Source organism: Heptranchias perlo, chromosome 7 (genome assembly GCF_035084215.1).
Source record: "Heptranchias perlo isolate sHepPer1 chromosome 7, sHepPer1.hap1, whole genome shotgun sequence".
NCBI lineage: Eukaryota > Metazoa > Chordata > Chondrichthyes > Hexanchiformes > Hexanchidae > Heptranchias > Heptranchias perlo.
In genome coordinates this window covers 47,652,255-47,678,473 of record NC_090331.1, presented here as the reverse complement: position 1 = coordinate 47,678,473, position 26,219 = coordinate 47,652,255, and the positions used below count along the sequence as shown (strand labels likewise).

At 43.1% G+C, this 26,219-nt stretch overlaps 1 protein-coding gene across 6 annotated transcripts in view; it reads left to right on the top strand.

The window, feature by feature from the left end:
- The window catches only part of mylka (myosin, light chain kinase a), a 316,681-nt gene that overhangs the window by 222,874 nt on the left and 67,588 nt on the right, over positions 1-26,219 (top strand). For all 6 annotated transcript variants that reach the window (XM_067987458.1, XM_067987459.1, XM_067987462.1 and 3 more), the window contains 3 exons: positions 412-528; positions 1,112-1,201; positions 22,917-22,967. In XM_067987458.1, the coding sequence (XP_067843559.1) occupies positions 412-528; positions 1,112-1,201; positions 22,917-22,967 (258 nt within the window). The remainder of the gene's footprint in view (positions 1-411; positions 529-1,111; positions 1,202-22,916; positions 22,968-26,219) is intronic.

Sequence of the window (26,219 nt, the reverse complement as noted above, 5' to 3'; positions counted from 1 at the left end):
GAATATTTGGAGATTTTAATTAAATACTAAGTCTTAATAAACAGTCAAACAATAGTGTTTATATTGAAAAAATATTCTAATAGAATTCATTAATAAAGTAATATTTCATTTACTTATTGTACCAACAAAGCTTTCATCTCTGTTTAATCTTTTAAAGCCACAAGGACAGTGCATATTTATTTTTCACTAATGATTTTTGATACAAATACACATCAGAAATGCAAATATCTATTTTGTAATACATGATCTTGCTGTAATAAAAATTTGTGGAAAATTTAGAACATATTTTTATTAATCTGGAGTTGATGAATACTTGTTCTCAAAAGTTATGTGTAAATAGTTAAGTGTATTTGAATCTTAGTTTAAAATCCGTGTGGACTGTGGTCCCTCACAAGCTTTTATTTGTGTCAGGATCACTTTGTACACTTACAATTGAGGAGCTCCTGCCTGAAGATGAAGGCCAGTACAAATGCATAGCTGAGAATTCTGCAGGGAAAGTGGAATGTACTTGTTCGGTTACTGTGGCTGGTAAGAGCATTCAGCAGCATTAGAACTCGCAACAGAAAACATTCCTCTGCGTGCAACATTGTTTGCCTTTTTTTCCTGTCATTAAACAGCAAAATTAAAAACTAAATTCCTTCCACTAGTCTGTAGCAGAAACAAATTACTAACACAAGATTAAGCCAGAGTTTCCCTTAGAACAAACAGACATTTAACAGCACAAAGCAAAATGAAAATGATCTTGGACAGTTAAGATCAAGGAGCCTAAAAACTCTTTGAGTACGCAATGTACATGTATGAATGTTGGTCAAGCTTTATTTGCAGAAATAATTTCCTATTATAATGCTGAAAATTGTATTGAATTGGAGAAATACACAGAAATCTAAGCAATTTCATAAATCTCAGTATTCTCCAAGGGACCAATTTGAAATAAAACCATGAATGGTTAAGCAGCATTGAGTTGATTTTTTAAGAAAAGTTTTGTTTGGTATCTTCAAAATGGGTCATTGTCAAAGTACACTCTATAACTACTCTTATATGCTTCAGGACATTAGAGGATAAACATTATTTGTCAGTCATTCCAAGTTATCTTAGAATCATTGTTTTTCAGATGCAGCTGCACCAAAGACTCCCAAAACTACTGAGAAAAAATCAAAGAAGGCAAAACCCACTCCTAGTCCCACTTCAGAAACAGACTGCGGTAAGTCTGTTATCCAACCTGTTTCCAAATAAGGAATGGATTGGGCTTTCAGCTATTTTCCCATTAGTTAAAGGCTATTCACTGAAGAAGTTGTCATCTGTGATGTTGATATATTATGTTGTTTTAACCTTTGGCACAGGATATGTGAATTTCTCCTTTGTGACACAAACTATGCTACAAATGTTAAATATCAAAAACTAATGTAAAGGAGTTTGGAGTTAACTGCAAATTCCATGTTTTCTTCTCAATTATGAATTCTGATTTCTTTCTTTTAAGAAAGTGACAAATATGGCAAAGAATTTTTGAAATGTGAAAGTTTTGTTTCTTTTAAAGGCTTTTAAGTAGGGTAATGTTTTTCAAAAATTATAAATAATCTTAAACAGAGATTTAAAAAAGAAAGAGAATGCTGGTATAATTCGCCTCTCTGTAGTATTAAAAGCAGCATTACTTTTGAATATTAAACAAAATAGATATCACAGTTACAAAATTCTGTACCCTATATTGTACCTTTCTGAAATACGAAGGCCAGTGATCAGAGGGCTAATTCAGCGATAACGCAAGCTCAGCCGGGAGCCCTGTTTGCACGAAGCACGGGTCAGAGAATCAGTGCTATTATTTTGTAGCCCTGTCTCCAACCAACACTCCCCATGGGCCACTGCTCCCTGCTGGAAGCACGGCATTACAGAATTAACCCTATACAGTACACTTTAGAAAGCTTTCTGATATAACACACATTTCAATCACACCCTTATTAATGGAGAAATTATTATAAACAAAACCTTTTAAATGTGTTCCTATTCATAATGAAAGATAGTATTCAGGGTGGGGCTCTATTGGCAACACAGCACGCACATAGCAGACATAATCCATTGAACATCGCAATAATTTACTTTTTTTTCACTGAAGTCCCTTTGCACTCTTTAACCCTTCAGTATCAATATGATTGCTTATGTAAATAGGAAGGGCTTCCACTCCATCAATGTACAACTGGTGTGTGATCACTACAGAAGGATAATGCAAGTCTGCACCTGTTTCAGTGGCAGTTGCCACAATGCCTTAATTCTGCAAAACATCCATCCTCCCACTGTTCCACCCAGTTAGGAACATGAGAGCACGGTTGCTAGGAAACAAGGGATAGCCCCTCCACACCTGGGCTGATGATATCCCTCTACAACCCCACTACGTCTGAGCAGCACAAGTACGATAAAAGCAATGGGGCCACCAGGAACATCATAGAACATACCATTGGCATTTTGAAGCAAAGAATCAGATGCCTTGATTGCTCTGGAGGCTTCCTACAATATAGTCTAGACAAGGAAGAAGCAGATTAACTACATAGAGTGTTTCTCCAACGCCACAGGAGTCGAGATCGCCATTTTCATTGATCCTCGGGCCTCTCAGTTCGGGCGCGTGCTAGTTTAACAGGCCCAGACCAAAATCTACCCCAAATCCCTTAGGATTTGAAGTTAAGACCGATTAACGGTGCCATGTTGAATTAAATTTTATTTATTGAAGTTCATATTGTCTCCAAAACTTTGAAAGATTGTAATTTCATAGTATAATTTAATCACCTTTTTTTTAAAGAAATTATTACATCTTCGTAATACATGGAATTTTTCTCCAATTTCAAACTGGAGGTTAGATTCCTGGTATAATCTGGAGAGCTATTGTGGGAATGGCCATAAAATTATTGCTATGAATTGCCAGTTACTTTTTGGACAGTGATCATTTATGATGAGAGCTTAACAAATTGTGTACTAAACCATTTCCGTGGCAGATTTTTATAGCTATTTCAATATTACCAAAAAAGGGCATCTCCTCAGATGTAGCTGTAGCTTTAGCCTTTGCATGCCCCCACAAAATGGGAGCAAACAGCAGAATTCAGTTCAGCAAAATATTCCAAAGATGTTACACTGTCTAACAGTTGATGACATGGGCACTTAAAATGGAAGAGGAACTTTCAGTTAAATATTTTAATTGAGACAAATAATGAAACGCAAACAAAGCAAAAAGTGTGCCTAACTTTAACATCAGCAAGTTTTCAGTTTTCATCTTCTGTCAGTTTAATTTGGCTACTTTATGCTGTTATCAGAATTGGGGCCCTATTCACAAAGCTTTTCCTCATCTACAAAATTTAAAATTATCAATTTTTCTTCCAAATAAATTTGCAGAAAAATGTAACAAGAAGATTTGAAAACTTTTGAGGAAAGGGCATTAAATGTCTAAATTATATCCTGTGTAGGTGCTACACGGACTCCTAAGTCCCGAAAATGGCATTCAAAATGCGCGCGTGCACTTCCAGCGTAACGTGCGCAGGATGCCATCTTGGTAAAGGCGTTTGTGCACATGCACCTAACAAACGCCAGCAGCGTATAAAGTACGGAGATTATGACGTTAATCAATGTGTAACGCTGATTTGAAGCAGCTGGTGGCATTTTCAAACTCCCTGCTCCAGCCTACGCACTGTCCTAACCGCGCACAGCTGAACAGGAGTTAAAGGACATCAAGGACCCCCCCACCAGAGCTATTTAAAGGGAGCATGCAGGAGTTACGGGTTAGTTGCTGGATTAGTTATTCTGGCTGCTGGTACAATTGTGGGTGTTTGTGGAAGTTTCCTACACTCGGAGAAAGTTGCAATATTATATAGAGAGTGGTCTGGCTGGTCATGCAATACCATTGGTGGCATTTAAAATAGTGTCCTGAACAAGGTTGCTGCCAGACATGGGTGGCCTGGTAGGGCTTCCTCTGGGAATTGATCATTACTGGGAGTGTACAGAGAGGCCACGCAGAGCAGGACAAACTGCCAGAAGAGTGAGGAGGAGGAAGAAGCTCAGTGCACTCAGCAGGAGGCAATATCCAACGAGAGCCTTCAGGGACCAATTCTCTTACCTCAACTTCAACAACGTCCAGTGCATCAGACGGCTGTGGTTCACGAAAGAGGGCGTGTGACTGAGATTTGTCAACTGCTGCAGCCACAACTGCAGCCTCAGAACAGGGCAAAGACAGCATTGCCTATGGCTGTGAAGATAACCATGGTGCTTAATTTTTACGGCTCTGGCTCTTTTCAGGCTGCTGCTGAAGATATAAGCAACATCTCACAGTTTGCATTGCACTGCAGTATAAGTGATGTCACAGGGGCTCTGTATGCACTCCGAAACAGATTCATCACGTTCCCTCTTGACAGAAACAAGCAGCGGGAGTGAGCATCAGGGTTTGCTCGCATTGCAGGCTTCCCCATGGTGCAGGGTGCCATTGACTGCACGTATTGCCATGTGTGCTCCACATCTGAACTCGGCCATATTCATGAACAGAAAGGTATTCCACTCACTCAATGCGCAGCTGGTGTGCGACCACACACAATGCATCATGCAGGTCAATGCCCGCTATCCTGGCAGCAGTCATGACTCCTTCATTCTGCAGCAGTCCAACGTGCCATCTATATTTCAACCAGCACAGCAAGTCAAAGGCTGATTACTGGGCGACAAGGGTTATCCCCTCATGAGGTGGCTCGTGACTCTGGTCCAGGACACACATACACGTGCAGAGCAGGTGTACAATGAGAGTCATGCTGCCACACGGAACATCATAGAGCACACCATAGGTATCCTCAAGGAACACTTCCGCTGCCTGGACTGCTCTGGAGGAACCCTGCAGTACTCAGCTGAGTGGGTATCAAGATTTGTCGTAGTATGCTGCATGCTGCACAACCTCACCATTATAAGAGAACAGCCCTTGCCACCGCCTATCCGGCGAGAACCTGAGCCAGAGGAAAAGGTGGAAGTGTAGCTGGAATTGGAGGAAGAGGCAGGGAGGCTACCAGGTGGACAGGCCCTGTCTACCAGGGCTCTGCGTGATCAGATTATTATTGAGCGATATCTGTAACCTCAATAACACCTCCACATTTACCAATGGTCCCACACTCCTTACCTTTCCTTTCCCACATGACCATCAAATCGTCCTCCTTATGATTACATATTGCTTCCTCCCTCAGTTCATTGCAGAAATGTAAACCAAAATCAAATGCAAATTCAAATCCAAATTTGTAAATTAATATGTGATAATTCAAACAAAATTAGACTACTCACCCTGTGCATTCCCTTAGTGCCTGTCGGTCGTGTGCCTTTTCCTTTCCTAGTGCTCCTACGAGTTGCACCTCCAGTGGCTGGAGCATGGGTGGTGGAAGGCTGCTGACCTTTAATTGAGGAGACAGCAGATGGCCTTGGAGGACAACCTCGAGCCGTTCTGAACCGGGAGGGCTCGGCTTCAGACTGCACCATCTAGGCCTGGGCTGCAGCAGTCTGGCCTGGCTGGCTGACAGGCAACAACAAGGGCACTGGCGGAGTGGCAGGACTGGGAGCAGGAATGCTGTCATCCTGAGAGAGGACAGCAGGTTCTTGTACCATGGAGCCACTGCAACTTTCCCAGGGCGGTGCCTCAGCAATCCTGGTGATCTGCTGGACAACAGATGGCTGGACTGTTGCGACTCCCTCGAAGTCCCATTGCACAGTGGTATCCAGAGCCACAATAGCAGAAGTCTGAGCTTGTAAGGCAGCAGTCTGAGCTCCAAACGCAGCAGACCTTGGATGGCAGATGTTTGTGCTGCAATGGAAGCTGTGACATCGGTCATCAGACACTGTATCATGGTGGGCTCCACAGGTGTGCTGATGGAGGTGACCACCCATTCCATGTGGGAAAGGGTGGGCTCCAAGCTCTGCGCAAAGCCCTGTGCAAAGTTGGAGCTGGACTCCTCCATGCCCCTTGACATTACGTGCAGGCTTTCCAGTGCACCAAGCATTTGGTTGTGTATGCCCATCAGCATTCTTCTGTAGCCTGGCCCATCAATGTCATCATCTGACTTCTCTGCAGCAGAACTAGTGTGCAACTTCGCCCTCAGGTGAGCTGGCACCTGTGGTATCTGGTCCCCTCTCCCCAGCTCCTGCGAACTTGTGCACAGTGTCTCACCACATGCAGATCCCTCCTCTAACCTAGCCTCTAAGGTACACACAGTGTCAATATCTGAGCTGGTGGCTGCAAGTGTAAGATCGAGTGACGGTGTGTCTGCATCATCACTGTCATCTTCCTCTGCCTCCTCTGACGGTGTCGGTTCCAGGTCTTAGGTATCTGAAATGACAAAGGGACACGGGTTGAGTTGTGGTGGGGGGAGAGGAGAAAGTAAGACGTGCGTGCTGACACCATCTTCAGCACGTGAGTCAGGAAAGATTGTGGGATGAGGGAGAAGTGGGGAGCGAGAAGGAGGATTAGATATGCAGAGACCCTCATCATTGATACCTCCAGCACCGCCAGTGGCCATGGCTGCAGCAACGTCCCATCCAATGACCGACAGCACTGTCTCCTCCATGGTGGTGAGGACGTATTGGGGCGCCTGTCCTCCCCCGGGTCTTTCCTGCTGTCTAGTGTTATGTGCCACCTTTTTCTGCAAGAAAGAGGGAAGTATGTCAGTGATTGTCCTGCAAGATGTTTGGGTGATGTGGCTGTCATGGTTGAATAGTTCCAGTGTTTGTGACCTGTGAGTTGTGGGTGTGCGGCTTGCAAGAGTGGTACCATGTGAGGGTGAGATGCAGCATCTGATTCAAAGAGTTGCTTACTGATGGAAAGAGTTTGTTGGTGGTGGGTGACGGGGGGTGTAGTGCATGGAGCAGTGGATAAGGCTAGTGGTGCAGCTGGCAGGATATGCCACATGACAGTTGAAGCCATTCACTTTGACCACTCGTGTCACATCATTGAACTTCTTCCTGCATTGCATCCGTATGCTTGGTGCGATGCTCCTGGCATTCACCTCGTATGCCACTTCCTCCCACTGCCTCCTCAGCATGTGTCTAGAGATCCTTCTGCCCCCCTGTGGATAAAGGATGCCTCACCATGCGTCCACCTTTAGTACCAAGGCCTCTAGTGCGTTGTCCAAGAACCTTGGTGCACGCTGTCTCGCAGGTCCAGCCATTCTTCAGTATATTCCAGAACAGAGTTAGTTGCCACACCAATTCCATCTCTCCCTGCAGCCACAATGCACCTCTCCTTTAAGAGGTGCAAGCTGCCTTTAAATAGTGCTAGCCACTTCCGATCTCAGGGCCCCCTGCTGGTGCATGCAGCCAATCAGCAGTGCAGGTAATGCTGGCTGCACGCAGCAATCAATGCAGTCACCAGGCAACACGAATGTTATGTGCTGCCTGCATCTCAACCATCGGGCGCGGGTTAATTGCGCACTGCGATCCCAGCACCTGTTTTCGGGGGTTAACCAATTTAACCCCCACCCCCATAAGTTAATCTTGGATCCACTTTTTTTGGTAATTTTTTTACATGTTTTCATAGAATTTCGAATTCATGACTGCAAACAATATGCCATGTTAAAATCTTGCTAACACCTTCCTGAGGCCCCACATTGGCTTTTTAGACTTGTATGTCTGCATTCAACTGAAAATGAGGTGACCTAATTAATCTAACACATGTACATAATTTACAATTACAAACATTCATATCTGGATTATTGACAACCTTTGGGGGCATCCTTGAGGTTTGGAGAGAGCACCGTACTGCAATGGCATCTGAACCAACTGCATGGAGATTGGAAAAACTGGTGAAATGTGCTACACAGATAGAAGGGGAGTGGGACTAATTGGATTGCTCTTTCAAAGAGCAGGTTCGTGTGTGATGGGCTGAATGGCCTCCTTCTATTCTGTATCATTCTATGATTCTAAAGCCTTAATGAACCAATTTAATGGGAGGAATTGGGTTCCACATAGTGTTGTTGTCTAGTTGATATGACAAGAAACATGGTCAGTATTCATGCCAAATTGCTAAAGCATGTTGTAGGGGAATAGCAATGGTCTTAGTCAACAGTACCAGGAGCCACAGACTCACCCTTGCGAGGCTGGTGACTAGGATTCTCTTTGAGGCATACATACTCTTCGTATTCCAGAGAACAGCTCTGGTTTGTGTCTGCAAGAAGGGGAAACCCCAGTAAGCTCAAAAGCTACCAAAGAATCTCATTGGTGGCAGTGACTCTTAAGATGGTTCTTTTGGTTGGCACAGTACCTGTACATGAAAGAAAGAAAGAGTTTGCAGTTATATGGCGCCTTTCACGACCTCAGGACATCGCAAAGTGCCTTACAGCCAATGAAGTACGTTTTTTATTGAGTGTAGTCACTGTTGTAATGTAGGAAACGTGGCAGCCAATTTGCGCACAGCAAGGTCCCACAAAGAGCAATCTGAAAGGAACATTCCAGATTTTGCTCTTGTGAGGAATTAGATCACAGAGTGAGGCTCAGAGTTAGATGTTTTTTGCTAATACTCCTAAGCTTTCAATTTAGTACCCAATATGGTCCCATAAAGAAGATGAAACCTATGGGAGTACATGACTAAATCTTGGATCTTATTCAGGATGTACAATCCAGCTACAAGATCCATGTATGGGTAAATTGAAGATTCACTGAATCTACTGCAAAAGAGCAAGGTTGACTACTTCACCAGTTCTATTCAACGATGTGTTGGATGGCATCATAAGGGACAGATTTGGAATGATACCCATTGTAGTGAGACAAGGCCAATTATAAACCAACATGTAAATGTGAATAAACAGGATAGATTTTACAATAAATTTCAATCTATCATAATAGAAAAATAGCAAAGTATTGGTAATATTACCCCTGTTAATAACTAATCTCACTTTAATGACTAGCAAATCTCTGGCATTAGTCAGCACTAAACTTAGAAAGGGAGTTCTCATCTTCTGTATCTGACTTCCACACCAGAATACTGGAGACTGACTTGTTTCAGCTTAACAGGAAACCAAAGGCTTAGCATTTGACCCTCCCTCAGCACTCCATATCAGGAAGTGGCCAGTTGAGGAACCAATCAAACCGACTATCTTTGATCAGAAATCTCCCCCTCCACCACACAGCATCCACATGGCCTGTTTTTTCCCTTTTTTTTCCTCCAATTTGGGCAACATTAGTACAGCTACATTTATTGCCCATCCTTTGCCCTTAGCAGATGGCAATGAACCTCTTCCTTGAACTGCTGTGGTGATGATGCTCCCACAATGGCAGGGAATTCCAGAATATTGTGCATCCCCCACTCTCTTCACCCCACCATTGGCAGCCATGCCTTCAGCCGTCTAGGTCCTATGTTACATATTGTGGTCGTATATAATTTTGCTGCTGTTCATGGATGCCCAGTTTTAGCATTCTAGATCTGTTCTTAGTATGTCTCACTTGGAATGGAGGTAGTGCCACCCTACGCAAGGGAGAATGGCCTCACTGTGGAGATCATTCTTTGTCTTCACAAGGACTATGCGGTGGTCACTCCTACTAATGCTTTTGTGAACAGACATCTCTGCAACAGGTAGGTTGGTGAGTATGAGGTTCCCTCACCCAGTCTGGTAGCTATGTCCTTCAAAACTCAGCCAGCTTTGTGGTGGACATAGAATTCACCTACCTGGAGTATATTCCCCTGCTTCCCTCAGCTTCCTCCAAGTGATCTTCGGCATGGAGGAGTATTGGTTCATCATAGGGGTGTGGGCGTGATAATTAGCAGAAAGTTCCCTTAATATTGTTTGAACTATAGGCTCCACAATCAATGTGGAGGACTCCCATGGCTCCACTCATCCAACTTTCTTGATCAGTATGTTTCCAGTCCAACGAGGGAGGAAGCAGTGCCTGATTTGGATCTGGAGAATGACATGGGGCAAGTGGATCGTGTTTCAGTGGGGGAGCATTTGAGAAACAGTGATCACAATATCATTAGGTTTAGAGTAGTTATGGAAAAGGACATGGAAAAATCAAACATGAAAATACTCAACTGGAAGAGGGCTAATTTTAGTGAGTTGAAAGGGGATCTGGCCCAGGTGGATTGGAATCAAAGATTGGCAAGTAAAACAGTAAATGAGCAATGTGAGGCCTTTAGAGAGGAGATAGTTCGGGTATAGACTAGACACATTCCCACAAGGGGAAAAGAAAAGGCATCCAAAGCTAAAGCGCCCTGGATGACTAAAGCTATAGAGATTAAGATGAAACAAAAAAAGGAGGCTTATGATAAATGTCAGGCTCATAATACAGTAGAGAACCAAGCTGAATACAAAAAGTACAGAGGAGAACTGAAAAAGGAAATAAGCGGGGCAAAGAGAGTGTATGAGAGTAGATTAGAGGGTAGCATAAAAGGGAACCCAAAAGTCTTTTATAAACATATAAATAGTCAAAGAGTAGCCAAAGGAAGGGTGGGGCCAATTAGGGATCATAAAGATCATCTTGTGGAGGTAGAGGACATGGCTGAGGTAATAAATGAATACTTTGAATCTGTCTTCACTACAGAAGAGGATGCTGCCAATGTCACAGTAAAGGTGAAGGAGAAATTGGATAGGATAAAAGTAGTTAAAGAGGAGGTACTGAAAAGGTTGGCAGCGCTCAAAGTAGAAAAGTCACCCGGTCTGGATGGGTTGCATCCTAGGTTGCTGAGGGACGTAAGGATGGAAATTGCAGAGGCTCTGGCCACAATCTTCCAGTCCTGCTTAGATATGGGAGTGATGCCAGAGAACGGGAGGATTGCAAATGTTACACCCCTGTTCAAAAAGAGAAGAGGGTTAAACTCGGCAACTACAGGCCAGTCAGCCTAACGCCGGTGGTGGGGAGACTTTTAAAGACAATAATCCAAGATAAAATTAATTGTCACTTGGAAAAATATGGGTTAATAAATGAAAGCCAGCACAGATTTGTTAAAGACAAATTGTGTTTGACTAACTTGTTTGAGTTCTTTGATGAAGTAATGGAAAGGGTTGATGAGAGTAGTGCGGTTGATGTTGTGTATATGGACTTTCAAAAGGCGTTTGCTAAAGTGCCATATAATAGACTTGTTAGCAAAAATAAAGCCCACGGGATTAAAAGGGCAGTGGCAGCTTGAATAAAAAATTGGCCAGGAGACAAAGCAGAGAGGAGTGGTGAAAGGTTGTTTGTCAGACTGGAAGGAAATACACAGTGGTGTTCCCCAGGGGTCAGTATTAGGATGCAGCTCTTTTTGATATATATTAATGACCTGGACTTGGGTATACAGGGTATCATTTCAAAGTTTGCTGATGATAAGAAACTCGGAAATGTAGTAAACAGTGAGGGGGATAGTAACAGATTTCAGGAGGATGTAGACAGACAGTTGAAATAGACAGACACAATGCAGAGAAGTGTGAAGAGATGCATTTTGGTAGGAAGAATGAGGCGAGGCAATCTAAACTAAATGGTACAATTTTAAAGGGGGTGCAGGCACAAAGGGGTGTACGTGCACAAATCTTTGAAGGTAACAGGACAAGTTGAGAAGTGTATGGTATCCTTGGCTTTATAAACAGAGGCATAGAGTACAAAAGCAAGGAAGTTATGCTAAACCTTTATAAATCACTGGTTAGGCCCCAGCTAGAGTATTGCGGCCAATTCTGGACACCGCACTTTAGGAAGGATGTCAAGGCCTTATAGAGAGTGCAGAGCAGATCCACTAGAATGGTACCAGGGATACGGGACTTCAGTTACGTGGAGAAACTAAAGAAGCTGGGGTGGTTCTCCTTAGAGTAGAGAATGTTATGGGGAGATTTGATAGAGGTGTTCAAAATCATGAACGGTTTTGATAGAGTAAATAAGGAGAAACTGTTTCCAGTGGCAGAAGGGTCGATAACCAGAGGACACAGATTTAAGGTAATGAGCAAAAGAACCAGAGGTGAGATGAGGAGAAATTTTTTTATGCAGTGAGTTGTTATGATCTGGAATGCACTGCCTGAAAAGGGTGGTGGAAGCAGATTCAATAATAACCTTTAAAAGGGAATTGGATAAATACTTGAAAGGGAAAAATTTGCAGGACTATGGGGAAATGTCAGGTGAATGGGACTAATTGGATACCTCTTTCAAAGAGGCAGCACAGGCATGATGGGCTGAATGGCCTCCTTCTGTGCTATTTCATTCTATGATTCTAACTGTATACCACTTATGGTCAGTCTATTCTGCCAGTGGGACTGGACATACCCAGGATGATGATAGAGGAGTCTGGGATGTTGGCACACAGACATGATTTTGTGAGTATATCTATATCAGACTGTTCCTTGACTAGTCTGAGAGACAGGTGCAATAAAACAAAGCAAAGCACTTCACAGTACGTGAGTAATGCTTTTATGTCAATATTTCAAGTCAACATTTGTAATGGGAATCTCCTATTTACCCCTGTCAACAATGGGCTGTCATGATTCAGGACTCCACCCAGTAGGTGGCATTGTGGCAGTTGCTTCGACCATCTGGTAACAGCTTAGGTTTCCATACAGACACCCTTGAAGCTCTCAATTTTTGAACTTTTTATGATTGATTTTTAATATAATATTTGCATTTGTGTCTTTCAACTTTCTCCCTTTCATTTTAGTCTGGAGTTCCAATCGTCACCATGCCTTGGTCTTCAAGTACCATGAGCAAGGGCCATGGTTAATATACTAGTACTGTTTAATATATTTTTTAGGAACTATCTAAATCCCTTTTAAAATAAATTATGGACCCTGCTTCAAAACAGTTTGTAGCAGAGAATTCAACATTCTAACTACCCACTGTGAAGCATTTTCTAAACCTTCCCTTTAATTTTGTTTAGTGATTACCTTAACTGTTTTTTTCTCCTTATCAGCATAAATAATCTATCACTATTTACCTTATCATACTGCTTCATAACCTTGCGTACCTCTTTCAGGCCATCCTTTAATATTCTCAGATCCAGCAAAAAAAAACTTTTCAAGTTTCACCTCCTAACTGTAACCCCTCATCCCGTTTAACATCCTAGTGAATATATGCTGTACCTTTTCCTTTGCTTTTATATACTTTCTATAATGGGTGCCCAAAACGTCAACTGGGGCCTAATTAAGAATTTGCACCATTCAACATTATGACCTTGCTTTTGTATTCTATGCCTAATAGATTCTCTTTGCTTCTTTTTTTTGTGCCTTTTCTACTCGCACTGCCACCTTCAATAACCTGTGAATCTGTACACCAAGGTTCCTCAATTCCGTTTAAAATCCTGTCCTTCCCCTATTCTTACTTCCGAAAAATATTGCTTCACCATTTTTCTACATTGAACTGCATCTGCTAGCTATCTGCCCATCCTGCTAAATTACTGATGATCTCGGCAATTTTTCACAGTCCTCGCCACAATACTCCCCCCCGCCCCCCCCAAATTTGGTACCATCAGCAAATTTCAATATTATTTCCTTAATTCCTCAATCCAGATTATTTATGTATGTAGTAAATAAGAACAGCCCCAACACAGATCCCTGTGGAACACAATTCACCACATCTTTCCCGTCCAACAAACTTCCTTTACCCCTACCCTTTCCTTTGTACGCTCCACTCATCGGTCTGACACAAAACTTGGAAGGGTACTGAAGAGTGAGGAGGATAGTGATAGACTTCAAGGGGATGTAGACAGGCTTGCAGATGAAATTTAATGCAGAAAAGTGTGAAGTGATACATTTTGGTAGGAAGAATGAGGAAGGCAATATAAAGGCAATATAAACAAAAGGGTACAATTCTAAAAGGGGTGCAGGAACAGAGAGATCTTGGGGTACATGTGCACAAATCGTTGAAGGTGGCAGGGCAGGTTGAGAAAGTGGTTAAGAAAGCATATGGGATCCTGGGCTTTATAAATAGAGGCATAGAGTACAAAAGCAAGGAAGTCATGATGAACCTTTATAAAACACTAGTTCTGGGCACCGCTTTAGGAAGGACGAAGGCCTTAGAGAGGATGCAGAAGACGACGGGGATAGGGCAGGGGAGTGGGACTAGCTGGATTGCTCTTGCAGAGAACCAGCACAGACTCGATGGGCTGAATGGCCTCCTTCCATGCTGTAATGATTCTATGATTCTATCCATGTGGCCACATTCCCCTTAATTCTATGTACCGTTATCTTCGCCATGAGCCTTTTTAGTACCTTATCAAATGCTTTTTGAAAATCCATAAAAACCATATCCACTGTATTGCCTTTATCTATCCTCTCAGTTATTTCTTCAAAGAATTCTATAATGTTAGTCAGGCACTACCAGCTTTTTAGTGATCAGTGCTGACTGATCCTGATTAACTCGTGTTTCTCCAAATGCTTGTCATTTCCCATATTATAAAGCATAGTAGTTTACCAACAACTGAAGTAATACCAGCTGGCCTGTAATTTCCTGATTTATTCCTGTCTTCCTTTTTGAAGAGTGGTGTCACATTTGCCACCCACCAAACCTCTGGGCACAAGAGAATGAGAAGGAATAGCACATTGTGGTTGCAGTCAAAAAAGATGTTTGACCAGGGCTGTGGGCAGAACAGAAATGGAAACTAGATTTCAAAAGGGAAAGTAACGCCTGACCAACCTTATTGAATTCTTTGAAGAAGTAACCAAACAGATAGACAAGGGTATTGTAGTAGATGTAATATATTTGGATTTTCAAAAGGCCTTCAATAAGGTACCGCATAGTAGACTCATGACTACGGTCAGAGTATGTGGAGTCAGGGAACAGGTAGCAGAATGGATAACAACTTGGCTACGAAACAGAAAACAGAGAGTAGGGGTTAAAGGTAGTTACTCAGACTGGCAAAAGGTGGGAAGTGGTGTTCCACAAGGATCGGTGCTGGGACCACTGTTGTTCACTATTTACATCATTAATTTGGACTTGGAATCAGAAGTACAATTTCAAAATTTGGGGACGACATCAAATTGGGAGGTATAATTAATACTGAGGAGGACTGTGACAAAATACAGGACGACATTAATAAACTTGCAGAATGGGTGTGTAAGCAGCAAATGAATTTCAATATAGACAAGTGTGAGGTATTATATTTCGGTAAGAAGAATAAGGAGGCACATACTCCTTGGAAAACTAGAGTCTAAATGAGGCAGAGGGATCTCAGGGTACAGATGCATAAACCACTAAAAGTAGCGATGCAGGTTAATAAGGCCATAAAAAAGCAAACCAAGCACTGGGGTTCATTTCTAGAGTGATAGAATTGAAAAGCAGAGGAGTTATGTTAAACTTGTATAGAACCTTGGTTAGAACACTTGGAGTACTGTGAACAGTTTTGGTCTCCATATTATAAAAAGGATATCAAGGCACTGGAGAAGGTGCAAAAAAGATTTACTAGGATGATACCAGAACTGAGAGGTTATACCTATCAGGAAAGATTGAGCAGGCTGGGGGTCTTTTCTCTAGAAAAGTGAAGACTGAGGGGTGACTTGATAGAGGTCCTTAAGATTATGAAAGGGTTTGCTAGGGTAGATGTAGAGAAGATGTTTCCAGAACTAGGGGCCATAATTTTTTTTATTCATTCATGGCATGTGGGCATCGCTGGCAAGGCCAGCATTTATTGCCCATTCCTTGAGAAGGTGATGGTGAGCTGCCTTCTTGAACTGCTGCAGTCCATGTGGTGAAGGTACTCCCGCAGTACTGTTAGGGAGTTCCAGGATTTTGATAAGGTACTGCATAGTAGACTCATGACTAAGGTCAGAGTATGTGGAGTCAGGGAACAGGTAGCAGAATGGATAGCAAATTGGCAACAAAACAGAAAACAGAGAGTAGGGGTTAAAGCGACGATGAAGGAACGGCGATATATTTCCAAGTCAGGATGGTGTGTGACTAGGAGGGGAACGTGCAGGTGGTGTTGTTCCCATGTGTCTGCTGCCCTTGTTCTTCGAGGTGGTAGAGGTCGCGGGTTTGGGAGGTGCTGTCGAAGAAGCCTTGGCGAGTTGCTGCAGTGCATCCTGTAGATGGTACACACTGCAGCCACTGTGCGCCGGTGATGAAGGGAGTGAATGTTTAAGGCGGTGGATGGAATGCCAATCAAGCAGGTTGTTTTGTCCTGGATGGTGTCAAGCTTCTTGAGTGTTGTTGGAGCTGCACTCATCCAGGCAAGTGGAGAGTATTCCACCACACTCCTGACTTGTGCCTTGTAGATGTTGGAAAGGCTTTGGGGAGTCGGGAGGTGAGTCACTCGCCGCAGAATACCCAGTCTCTAACCTGCTCTTGTAGCCACAGTATTTATGTGGCTGGTCCAGTTAAGTTTCTGGTCAATGGTGAACCCCAGGATGATGATGGTGAGGAATTCAGCGATGGTAATGCCGTTGAATGTCAAGGGGAGGTGGTTAGACTCTCTCTTGTTGGAGATAGTCATTGCCTGGCACTTGTGAGGCGCGAATGTTACTTGCCACTTATCAGCCCGAGCCAGGATGTTGTCCAAGTCTTGCTGCATGCATAAGATAGTCACTAATAAATTCAATAGGAAATTCAGGAAAAACTTCTTTACCCAGGGAGTGGTTAGAATGTGGAACTCGTTACTACAAGGAGTAGTTGAGGCGACTAGCATAGATATATTTAAGGGGAAGTTAGATAAACACATGAGGGAGAAAGGAATAGAAGGATATGTTGAAAGAGTTAGATGATGTAGGGAGGGAGGGAGGAAGCTCATGGGGAGCATAAACACCGGCATGGGCCAAGTGGTCTGTTTCTGTGCTGTATGTTCTATGTAATTATGTAATTGAAAGGATTTGAAAAGGAATGATGGATGCACTGGGACTGGTACCTGGGGATCCTGATGGATACCAATTTCAAACAGGATACAGTTCTTTGGAGATGTCCTGAGAAGCGAATTAGGGCACTTTACTCTTTCTTCAATTCCAGCAAAGCCCCAGTGCAGGTTAAGCTTGTGACATGTAAAGCATGTCCAAACAGTTCTCATTCACAGTTCAGAACCTGTAGAAATGCAATAGAAGGGCTTACTTTGGCCCTGTGCGAGATCCAGTTTTAAGCAGTGGGGTGGATTTGCAGCAAATATGGAAGTGACTGCTGGGAGGAAAGGCACCAGCCTACATTAACCTGTCCCGAGGTTCACTCGACTGATTCCTGGGATGGGGGAGTTATCGAGATTCACTCAACTGATTTCTGGGATGGGGGGTTATCTTATGAGGAAAGGTTGGACAAGTTGGGCCTGTATACACTGGAGTTTAGAAGAATGAGAGGTGATCTTATTGAAACATATAAGATCCTGAGGGGACTAGAAGGGGTAGATGCTGAGGGGATGTTTCCCCTTGTGGGAGAGACTAGAACTGGGGCCACAGTTTTAAAAATAAGGGATCTCCCATTTAAGATGGAGATGAGAAGAAATGTTTTCTCTCAGAGGATCGTGAGGCTGTGGAACTCCCTTCCCCAGAGAGTGGTGGAGGCAGGGTCATTGAATATTTTTAAGGCTGAGTTAGATAGATTCCTGATTAACAAGGGAGTCAAAGGTTATAGTAGGTAGACGGGAAAGTAGGGTTGAGGTCACAATCAGATCAGCCATGAACTTATCAAATGGCAGAGCAGACTCGAGGGGCTGAATGGCCTACTCCTGCTCTTAATTCATATGTTCATATGTCCCGTGGAGAGGAGGTCAGCCTCTTTGCCAGAGCCCCTCAGATGACCACCTGGATTAAGAAGCTGGTGATGAGTAAGCTGGCATCCAGCACTGGACTGGAACATCTGGAACATCCAGTTGATTTACCGCAGCGCGAGCTGCCCTGTGTCAGTCCTTGCAGCACACTGAAGTCAGATGATCATCATATGGCTGATAAGGGAACTCTGAAAGTTGGGACAACAGCTACGGGAAGGCATTACCTGGAGGCCAGATGTCTCATGTATATTTTCTGTAGAAAGAAATAAAACCACTCTGCCCAGTAACATAATCAATTAGGTTTTTAATTCTTCATGAATGTGGTGGTGAAACATAATTTTCTGCATTTTTGGTTTTCTGTGTTGTGCAATGACGTTAATGGGGTAATGTTAACCCCCAAGAACGGGTGGACTGGGGCCCGGTGGGTAGTCAAAATTGTAGATTTCATCAGCAGGACCACAACCCGAATCCAACGTGCCCACTTCTGGGTTTAATCCAGGCGCGTTTGAATGTGCACGTGCAGCTGAAACCCGGAAGTCGTGTTCCCTATTAATGCTGGCGGGCAGATTGTTAACGGGGCAGTTTACCTACTTGAAATACTTACAGTTGGTAATTTTTTGTGGATTCTGAACCTGAAGGTAATTTTACCTTACCTGCAGGGGTTTCTCATGACTTCTCAATCTCGCCAGTGAAACGGAGGCGAGATTCATGCAGAAGTTGATTTGGCCCTTTAATCCTGTGATTGACACGTCTCAAGAAAAGCTCAGGGATTGCAGCTGGTCTCTCAATTCTCTCAGGCAAACGTTTGGCTGAGAGTTGTTTGTGTTGGGTCTCTATTCATTCTTCTAGCCATCACTCAATTAAATTAAATAAACTGAAAATCATCAATTGTTAACTTCCTGAATCAATCTTAAGTATGTGCACAAGCTTATATTTTTAAGAATAATGACCAAATCTGAAATATTGGAATATTCTGCACTCCAATTACTTGAAAAATTCATAAAATTTTATAACAATTTGGCTCTGTTGCTAATATAAATTATAGCAATCCAAATATATTTCCGATTCTCATCCATTCTTTGCCTTTGTGTGGTCCATCTCGTCCCTTTCTTTGGCTTTCTCTCTCTCCATCTTTGGCAATAGGCTTTCCACAGATATTTATTACAAGCTCAGACTCCCACAGCTATTTGGATTATGTTTCTTTGTTCCCCACTTAGAACCATAGAAAAGATACAGCACAGAAGGGGGCCATTCGGCCCATCGTGTCTGCGCTGGCTCGAAGAACAACCAGATGCCCATTCTAATCCCACCTTCCAGCACCCGGTCCGTAGCCCTGCAGCTTACAGCACTTCAGGTGCAGGTCCAGATACTTTTTAAAAGAGTTGAGGGTCCCTGCCTCTCCCACCAATTCGGGCAGCGAATTCCATACACCCACCACCCTCTGGGTAAAAAGTTTTTTCCTCATGTCCCCTCTAATCCTTCTGCCAATCAGCTTAAATCTATGTCCTCCAATTCTTGAACTCTCCGCTAGGGGAAACAGGCACTTCCTGTCTACTCTATCAAGGCCCCTCATAATTTTGTACACTTCAATCAAGTCACCCCTCAGCCTCCTCTGCTCCAATGAAAACAACCCCAGCCTATCCAATCTCTCCTCGTAGCTGCAATTTTCAAGCCCTGGCAACATTCTTGTAAATGTTTCCTGCACTCTCTCCAGAGCAATTACGTCCTTCCTGTAATGTGGTGACCAGAATTGCGCACAATACTCTAGCTGTGGCCTTTCCAGTATTTTATACAGTTCCATCATTACATCCCTGCTTTTGTATTCCATACCTCGGCTAATAACGGAGAGCATTCTGTATGCCTTCTTCACAACCTTATCTACCTGGACTGCCACCTTCAGGGACCTGTGCACATGCACTCCAAGGTCTCTCACTTCCTCTACCCCTCTCAATATATTCATGTTTACTGCGTCTTCCCTTTTACTGTTTGCCCTCCCTAAGTGCATTACCTCACACTTCTCCGGGTTGAACTCCATTTGCCACTTTTTCGCCCACTCCACCAACCCATTGATATCTTCTTAGTGAAGAGGATAGCTGTAGACTCCATCAACTGCATGGCCAATTTTTGTGTCGTCTGCAAATTTGCCAATCATGCCCCCTACATTCAAGTCCAAATCATTAATATATACCACAAACAGCAAGGGACCCAACACTGAGCCCTGTGGCACACCACTGGAAACGGATTTCCATTCGCAAAGACATCCATCGACTTTTGCCCTTTGTTTCCTGTTACTGAGCCAATTTTGGATCCAATTCGCCACATTTCCCTGTATCCCATGGGCTTTTACCTTTCTGACTAGTCTGCCATGTGGGACCTTGTCAAATGCCTTACTAAAATCCATGTAGACAACATCCACTGCACTACCCTCATCAATCCTCCTTGTCACTTCCTCAAAGAATATAATCAGATTTGTAAGGCATGACATTCCCTGAACAAATTCATGCTAACTATCCCTGATTAAACCATGCCTTTCCAAGTGACAGTTTATCCTATCGCTCAGTATTGATTCTAATAGTTTGCCCACCACCGAGGTAAGACTGACCAGCCAATAATTGTTCGGCCTTTCCCTCGTACCCTTTTTAAACAATGGTACTACGTTTGCAGTCTTCCAGCCTTCCGGTACCTCCCCTGTATCTAGTGAGGATTGGAAAATGATCCTCAGAGCATCCGCTATTTCCTCCCTGGTTTCCTTCAATAGGCTAGGAAACAATCCATCCGGCCCTGGTGACTTATCAACTTTCAAGGATTCCAGTCCCTCGAGGACTTCCTCTCTCGTTATGTTTACCTTATCCAATATTTCACACCTCTCCTCTTTAACTACTACATCCGAATCATCCCTTTCCTTTGTGAATATGGAGACAAAATATTCATTTAAAACCCTACCCACATCCTATGCTTCTACACACAAGTTACCCTTATCATCCCTGATAGGCCCCACCTTTGCCTTAGCTATCACTTCCAGTGAATATTTCATCCCTTTCTCTAATTTTCTCCTTCTCTGTCATATCTGCTCTAAAAATATACTTTCCACCCCAGAGTTCCTAAAGGTCCTTTTTCCTCAGCTGAGTCTTCCCTAAGCAGTGGTTGACAGGCCCTCTGATTGAATCCACCACATTTCCCATTTGCAGCTGAAACTAACTGTGGGGGACATCTGTTGTGCTTTTCATCTTTTAATGTTAATGCTAGTGCTGGTGCTGTTAGGAATTTCAAAATGTTACTTATATTGCACTGATCATCAAATCGCTTCTCTGCTGCTCACCCTGATATATTTTCCTTATTCCTGGCCTGAATCTGGAACCAGCTCTTCACGCCCTCCTCCCCGTCCAGCCACAATGCAGACTGGAGTGGGTGGCAGATGCTGCTGGCTCCCATTGACTCCCTGCTTAACCTCAGTACTGTTGGCTGCAGGTCTTTCCTTATTTAATATTGGTATATCTTGTGTGCTGGCTTCTCCCCACCAATATATAGTCAGTGATAAAAAACCTAAAGATCTTTGTAAACATAAGGATGTGTAAAGTACCTTAAAAATACAGCAGGGTGTGTAACCTGCAAAGAGTAAACGTCCGTGGCAATCCATGATAGGACAACAAACCTTCTCCTCCCACCACTGAGCAGAAATTCTGGCATAGGATCACAAACTCTCATTCACCCCCCAGCCACCCTGGTTAGGATTTAAACCAACATTCACCGCGAGACCCCCCCACCCACTGATGGCCGAGACCCCCCACCGATGGCAGAGACCCTCCCCCGCAATGTCTCCACCCCCCCCCCCCCCCCCGACCTCAGACTGCCCTGGAATCCGATATCCGGCTTTCCCTCCCGTCAGGTAGCCCGCCTGTCAACCTGGCTAGCTGTCGTGTGGGAAACCCGGAAGTAAAATCAATTGCCTTCAATTGAGTTGCGATCACAGATTCCAGCGCCCTCACTTGACTTCCGGGTTTCTCACCTGATAATCCAACCACCCGCTCAGTTCCCAACTCCATGCTGAAATCATGTCCAAAAAGTCAGAAAATTAGTCTTGCAGCATCTCCTATTTTGTACCCAAATTATGTTTACAGTTGTATGTTATTAATTGTATGTGTTAAAGAAATCTTAAAACTGGTAACTCATTCACCACACCTTCAGTCACCTCCCTAACCCTCCTCCCACCCTATGCTTGGGGTCTGATCCCACTTCTGAAGCACCTTGGGATGTTTCAATATGATAAAGTTGCTACACAAATGCAGACTTGTTGTAATATCCCAGAGTTTCTTTTGAAAGTTTTTCTCTGTTTCAAATGATGTTGTATATAAATAAAGATCTCTCAATTTTTATTCCCCTTCTAACTCTTAATCCCCCAATATTTGAAGCATTTTTGTGTAATAACTGCATTGCTTCCATGTTTAAAGACAAGAACAAGATGAGGATACCTGCATCTTATTACCTCCCCTTAAAGAAGAGTTATCTGTTAAAGCTTGCTTATATCTAGTACTAACAATTAGCATATGTGTTGCTAGAGTTTATGCTAGTTTATTTTCATTCCACCTGTACTTTAATTTTGCTATAGTGGTTACTCTTTGACACTCTATATGTAACTTGGTGCCTTCGTGGTGCCTGGAGTGGTTGAGATGAATAGCATAGAAGCATAGATGCATAGGGGAAGCTAGAAAAGTACATGAGGGAGAAAGGAATAGAAGGATATGTTGATAGGGTTCGATGAAAAGGGTGGGAGGAGGCTCATGTGGAGCATAAACGCCAGCATCGACCTGTTGGGCTGAATGGTGGAAGGAGGCTCGTGGAGCGCATGAACACTGGCATAGACCTGTTGGGCCGAATGGCCAGCTTCTGTGCAGTAAATTCTATGTAAATTTCTGTTCCTAACATTTATCACTATTTCCCAGTTTTTGAAGAATCAAAAGACTACAGAAAATACACACTACTTTTTTAAAAATATGCTTTTTATGAGGGTAGGTCACTAGATCATGGTAGCACATTTAGTAGGAGCAGTCAGGCACCTAATTCTAAAAGTGCTCGATTTTAAAATTCATAGTGTTTTTTGGCAATGTTTTGAGATAAATTAATCTAAGTGAAATGTTGTTTCCTCATCCTCCCACCAAATATGTTGCAACATGCAGGATTAACATCCAAATACAGCAGAATCGTAGAAACGTCACTCATGATTTACTTCTTTTAAAATGTTTTATTTTAAAATGTTTTTGTTGAGGCCCTCAATTTCTACTTTTTTCCTTTCTTTTAGTTGAGGCCACCATAAAAAAGAAACCAACTCCCAAAACTCCTCCCAAACCAGGTAAGATGTTTCATATCAAGAAAGAAAGTTTGACTTTGTTTCCTTTTATTTTTTGCCAAACTGACATGTAGCATTCTGTTCATTCTCAGACAGTGAAATCTAGTTTTTTGCAACCTGTGTCACTGCAATCCTTTTGCGAACATTTCCCTCCCCTTGTTTGGATCTTCAACTCTATCAATAAAGGAACTCCAATAACATGAGCTCCTAACGAAGAACTAGTTTGTTACTTTCCACGTGTTTGTAGTTGTTGTGGAAAAATTGACCCAAACATATCCCAGCTGGCTAACAACTTACAACTGATCAAACAAGAAACTTACTTTTTACCAAGTATTTCCTACTTTAGTTATCAGATCAATGAAAAATGCTCATGCAGTCAGCTGGGAACCACTGGGGTATTTGTTTATTAAATCTACCATTAGCTTTTGAACTTAAGGGAATGAAGCCAGCATGTTCAAAAGTAAGCCTCATGTGACTAAAGGATAATGAGATGCCTTTAACACAGGTATGTGGGTCAGTCATGCAGCAATTATATATTTTTTTTATAGCTAATGAATTTAATGAACAGTAGAGCAAAAGGAATTGTTTACTGGAATTGAATAAAAAGAAAAAAACTGCAAATACTGGAAATTTGAACTAAAAACAGAAATACAAAGTAGATCAGTTGGTATCTTAAAGAGAAAAGTCAAGTTAAAAGTTCAGTGCTTTTCATATGTGATCCAAAGTCTGCAGGAAAAAAATGAAAAGATTATGCATTAACTTAGCTCTTTGCGGGTTGCTTTTGTTTTCTAGCAAACAGTTTCATTATTTTTTTATTCTCGGTATGTGGGCGTCGCTGATTTATTACCCATCTGTAGTTTCCCTGAGTAGATGGTGGTGACCCTTCTTCTTGAAAGTGGTTTGATACAACTGAGTGGCTTGCTAGCCCACTTCAGAGGACAGTTAACCACATTGGTGTGGGACTAGAGTCACATATAGGGCAGACTAGGTAAGAAAATTAGCAAACCAGTTGGGTTTTTTCAACAATCCAACAGCTTCATTGTCATTTTTAGTGGTACCAGCTTCTTATTTACAGATTTTATTTAAACTGAATTCAAATTCTCAAACTGCTACAGTTGGATTTGATTTCACGTTCTCTTGATTATTAGTCTAGGCCTCTGGATTACTAATGCAGTAACATAACCACTACACCACCTTAGCCCGATATTGCGATTTCTTTTTTCTCAATGGTATATTTTGTCAAAATATAATTTTACTCAAGATCCTAGTGTACTAAAAAGGGACCAGATACATGAAATATCTACTATTCACAATTTAGCAGGAGAAAATCAAAAAGTTGTAACTGTACTGAGCAAATGTTTGAAGGACCCATCAGGGCATGAGAGATTATGAATGAATATAATATCACAATGTAAGTGCAATAAATAATGTATTAAGAGGGAGCTGTTAAATGTATTCTATCATCTTATTACTATTGTGATTTATTTTTCTGTTACAAAATCCTCCAACACTTGTTTGCTAAATCATATTTTCATATCTGTTTTTCATACAAGATTTGCAGTCTTGCATAATAAATTTGATATATAACACTGCTTTGGCAGCACATAAAGCAGCACCTAAGTAGGATTGTTTATTTTATCACAGCATATGAGAATTTTATTATATTTTGTCAAAAGAAGCAAAAACTAACAGCCAATGTTGTCAGTAAAATATTCAAAGGCAACTTACACATCCTAATCATGCCTCAGGTTAACAAATCTGTAGAGACAGTGATACTGGTTTCTCCATTTGAAATGCTATGAGACTTTACTATTTAATAAGTAGATCAGGCACTCTAATGTGAAACAAGGGGCTCTATTTTCGCACCCACGATCAGGTGCGTTCGTGGCGGGGGGGCTGCGAAAATCCGGGATTCGCGGGGCGGGTCCGGAGCCCGGCTCCAACCCGCCCCATTTCCGGGTTCCTCAGTGACGCGCTCACGTACGCGCGCAGCCCCCGCATGTGGGACTCCCGCTGGCAATTAAAGCCGGCGGGGTGCCGCTTAAAGTACTTGAACAGGTACTTCAGGTTGTTTACAGACCTGATTGATCTTATATTTTAGGAGGGATCGGATTTTGCAATTAACTGAGACTGTTTCCTGTACTGGGGGAAACACTCTTAGTCGAAATGGACGTGTTGCAGCCACCAGCCTGTGGCAGCTGCATAGGTCCATTTGACAGGTTGGGGGGGGGGGGGGGGAAGACCCTCACTCATTGCAGGAGGCCACTCTGTCACTTGGGACAAAGTTTGGCCTCCACCACCCTCCTCCTAACAATCAAATGCATAAACTTGCACACTTACCCCGGTGTCCAGACACATTTACCTACCTTGTGGACCCCCTCAAATGTACATCTTCCAGATGGGGGCCGCCGTAGCTGCAGTCATGACCACCTCGGAGGTCGAACAGCATCACCAGCCTCGCCAGCCACGCCGTCCACCTCTGACACGTGGAGCTCCACAACACAGTGCTGTGACACATCCACCTGCACAGCAGGAGGGAGGGCAACCGCAGAGAGAGATGCTTCGCAGAGGGCACTACCCTCGCCACATGGTCTACAGACCGAGGCCCAGCTTCCGTGGACATGTAGTCGTGGACATCTGCAGCCTCCTTCATGCTGAGCTGCTCCTGGCTGGCACGAGCACTATCTTCTTACCTGTCGCTATTAAAGTCACCGCTGCCCTCAACAACTTCTCCTCCGCATCCTTCCAGGGTGCCACCGCGGACATCGCCGACGTCGCTCAGTCGTCTGCACAAAAGAGCCCTGAAAATACACCTACACCCACTCTGCAGTGACACAATGGGTGGCATGAGCTGTTGGTCTTCATAGTGATCCTCAGGAAAGGGCATTATTGCACAAACCAGACAAGATTCGCAAAGACGTGGCAGTAGTGGTGACAATATAATATGTAATGTGAGTTGATCAGAAATTAAATATAGGTAAACACCATGACAAACCCTCAAACACCCTTGTGCATCCCCTTCATACTCACGACAAGTTTGCCTTACGCTTCCTACTGCACATATGTGATGCATGCCCTGTGGCTGCAGCACAGGTAGTGGCAGGTTGAGTGAGGCTGACTGTGAAAGAGATGCATCAGAGGGTGAGTATGAGATACAGCCATGAGATTGTATGAGGATTGGGTTGAGTGGTAGTGGTGGGATGAGTACTGCCAAGGTGAGTAAGTGCAGGTAATATGAGGATGAGCTTTGATTGG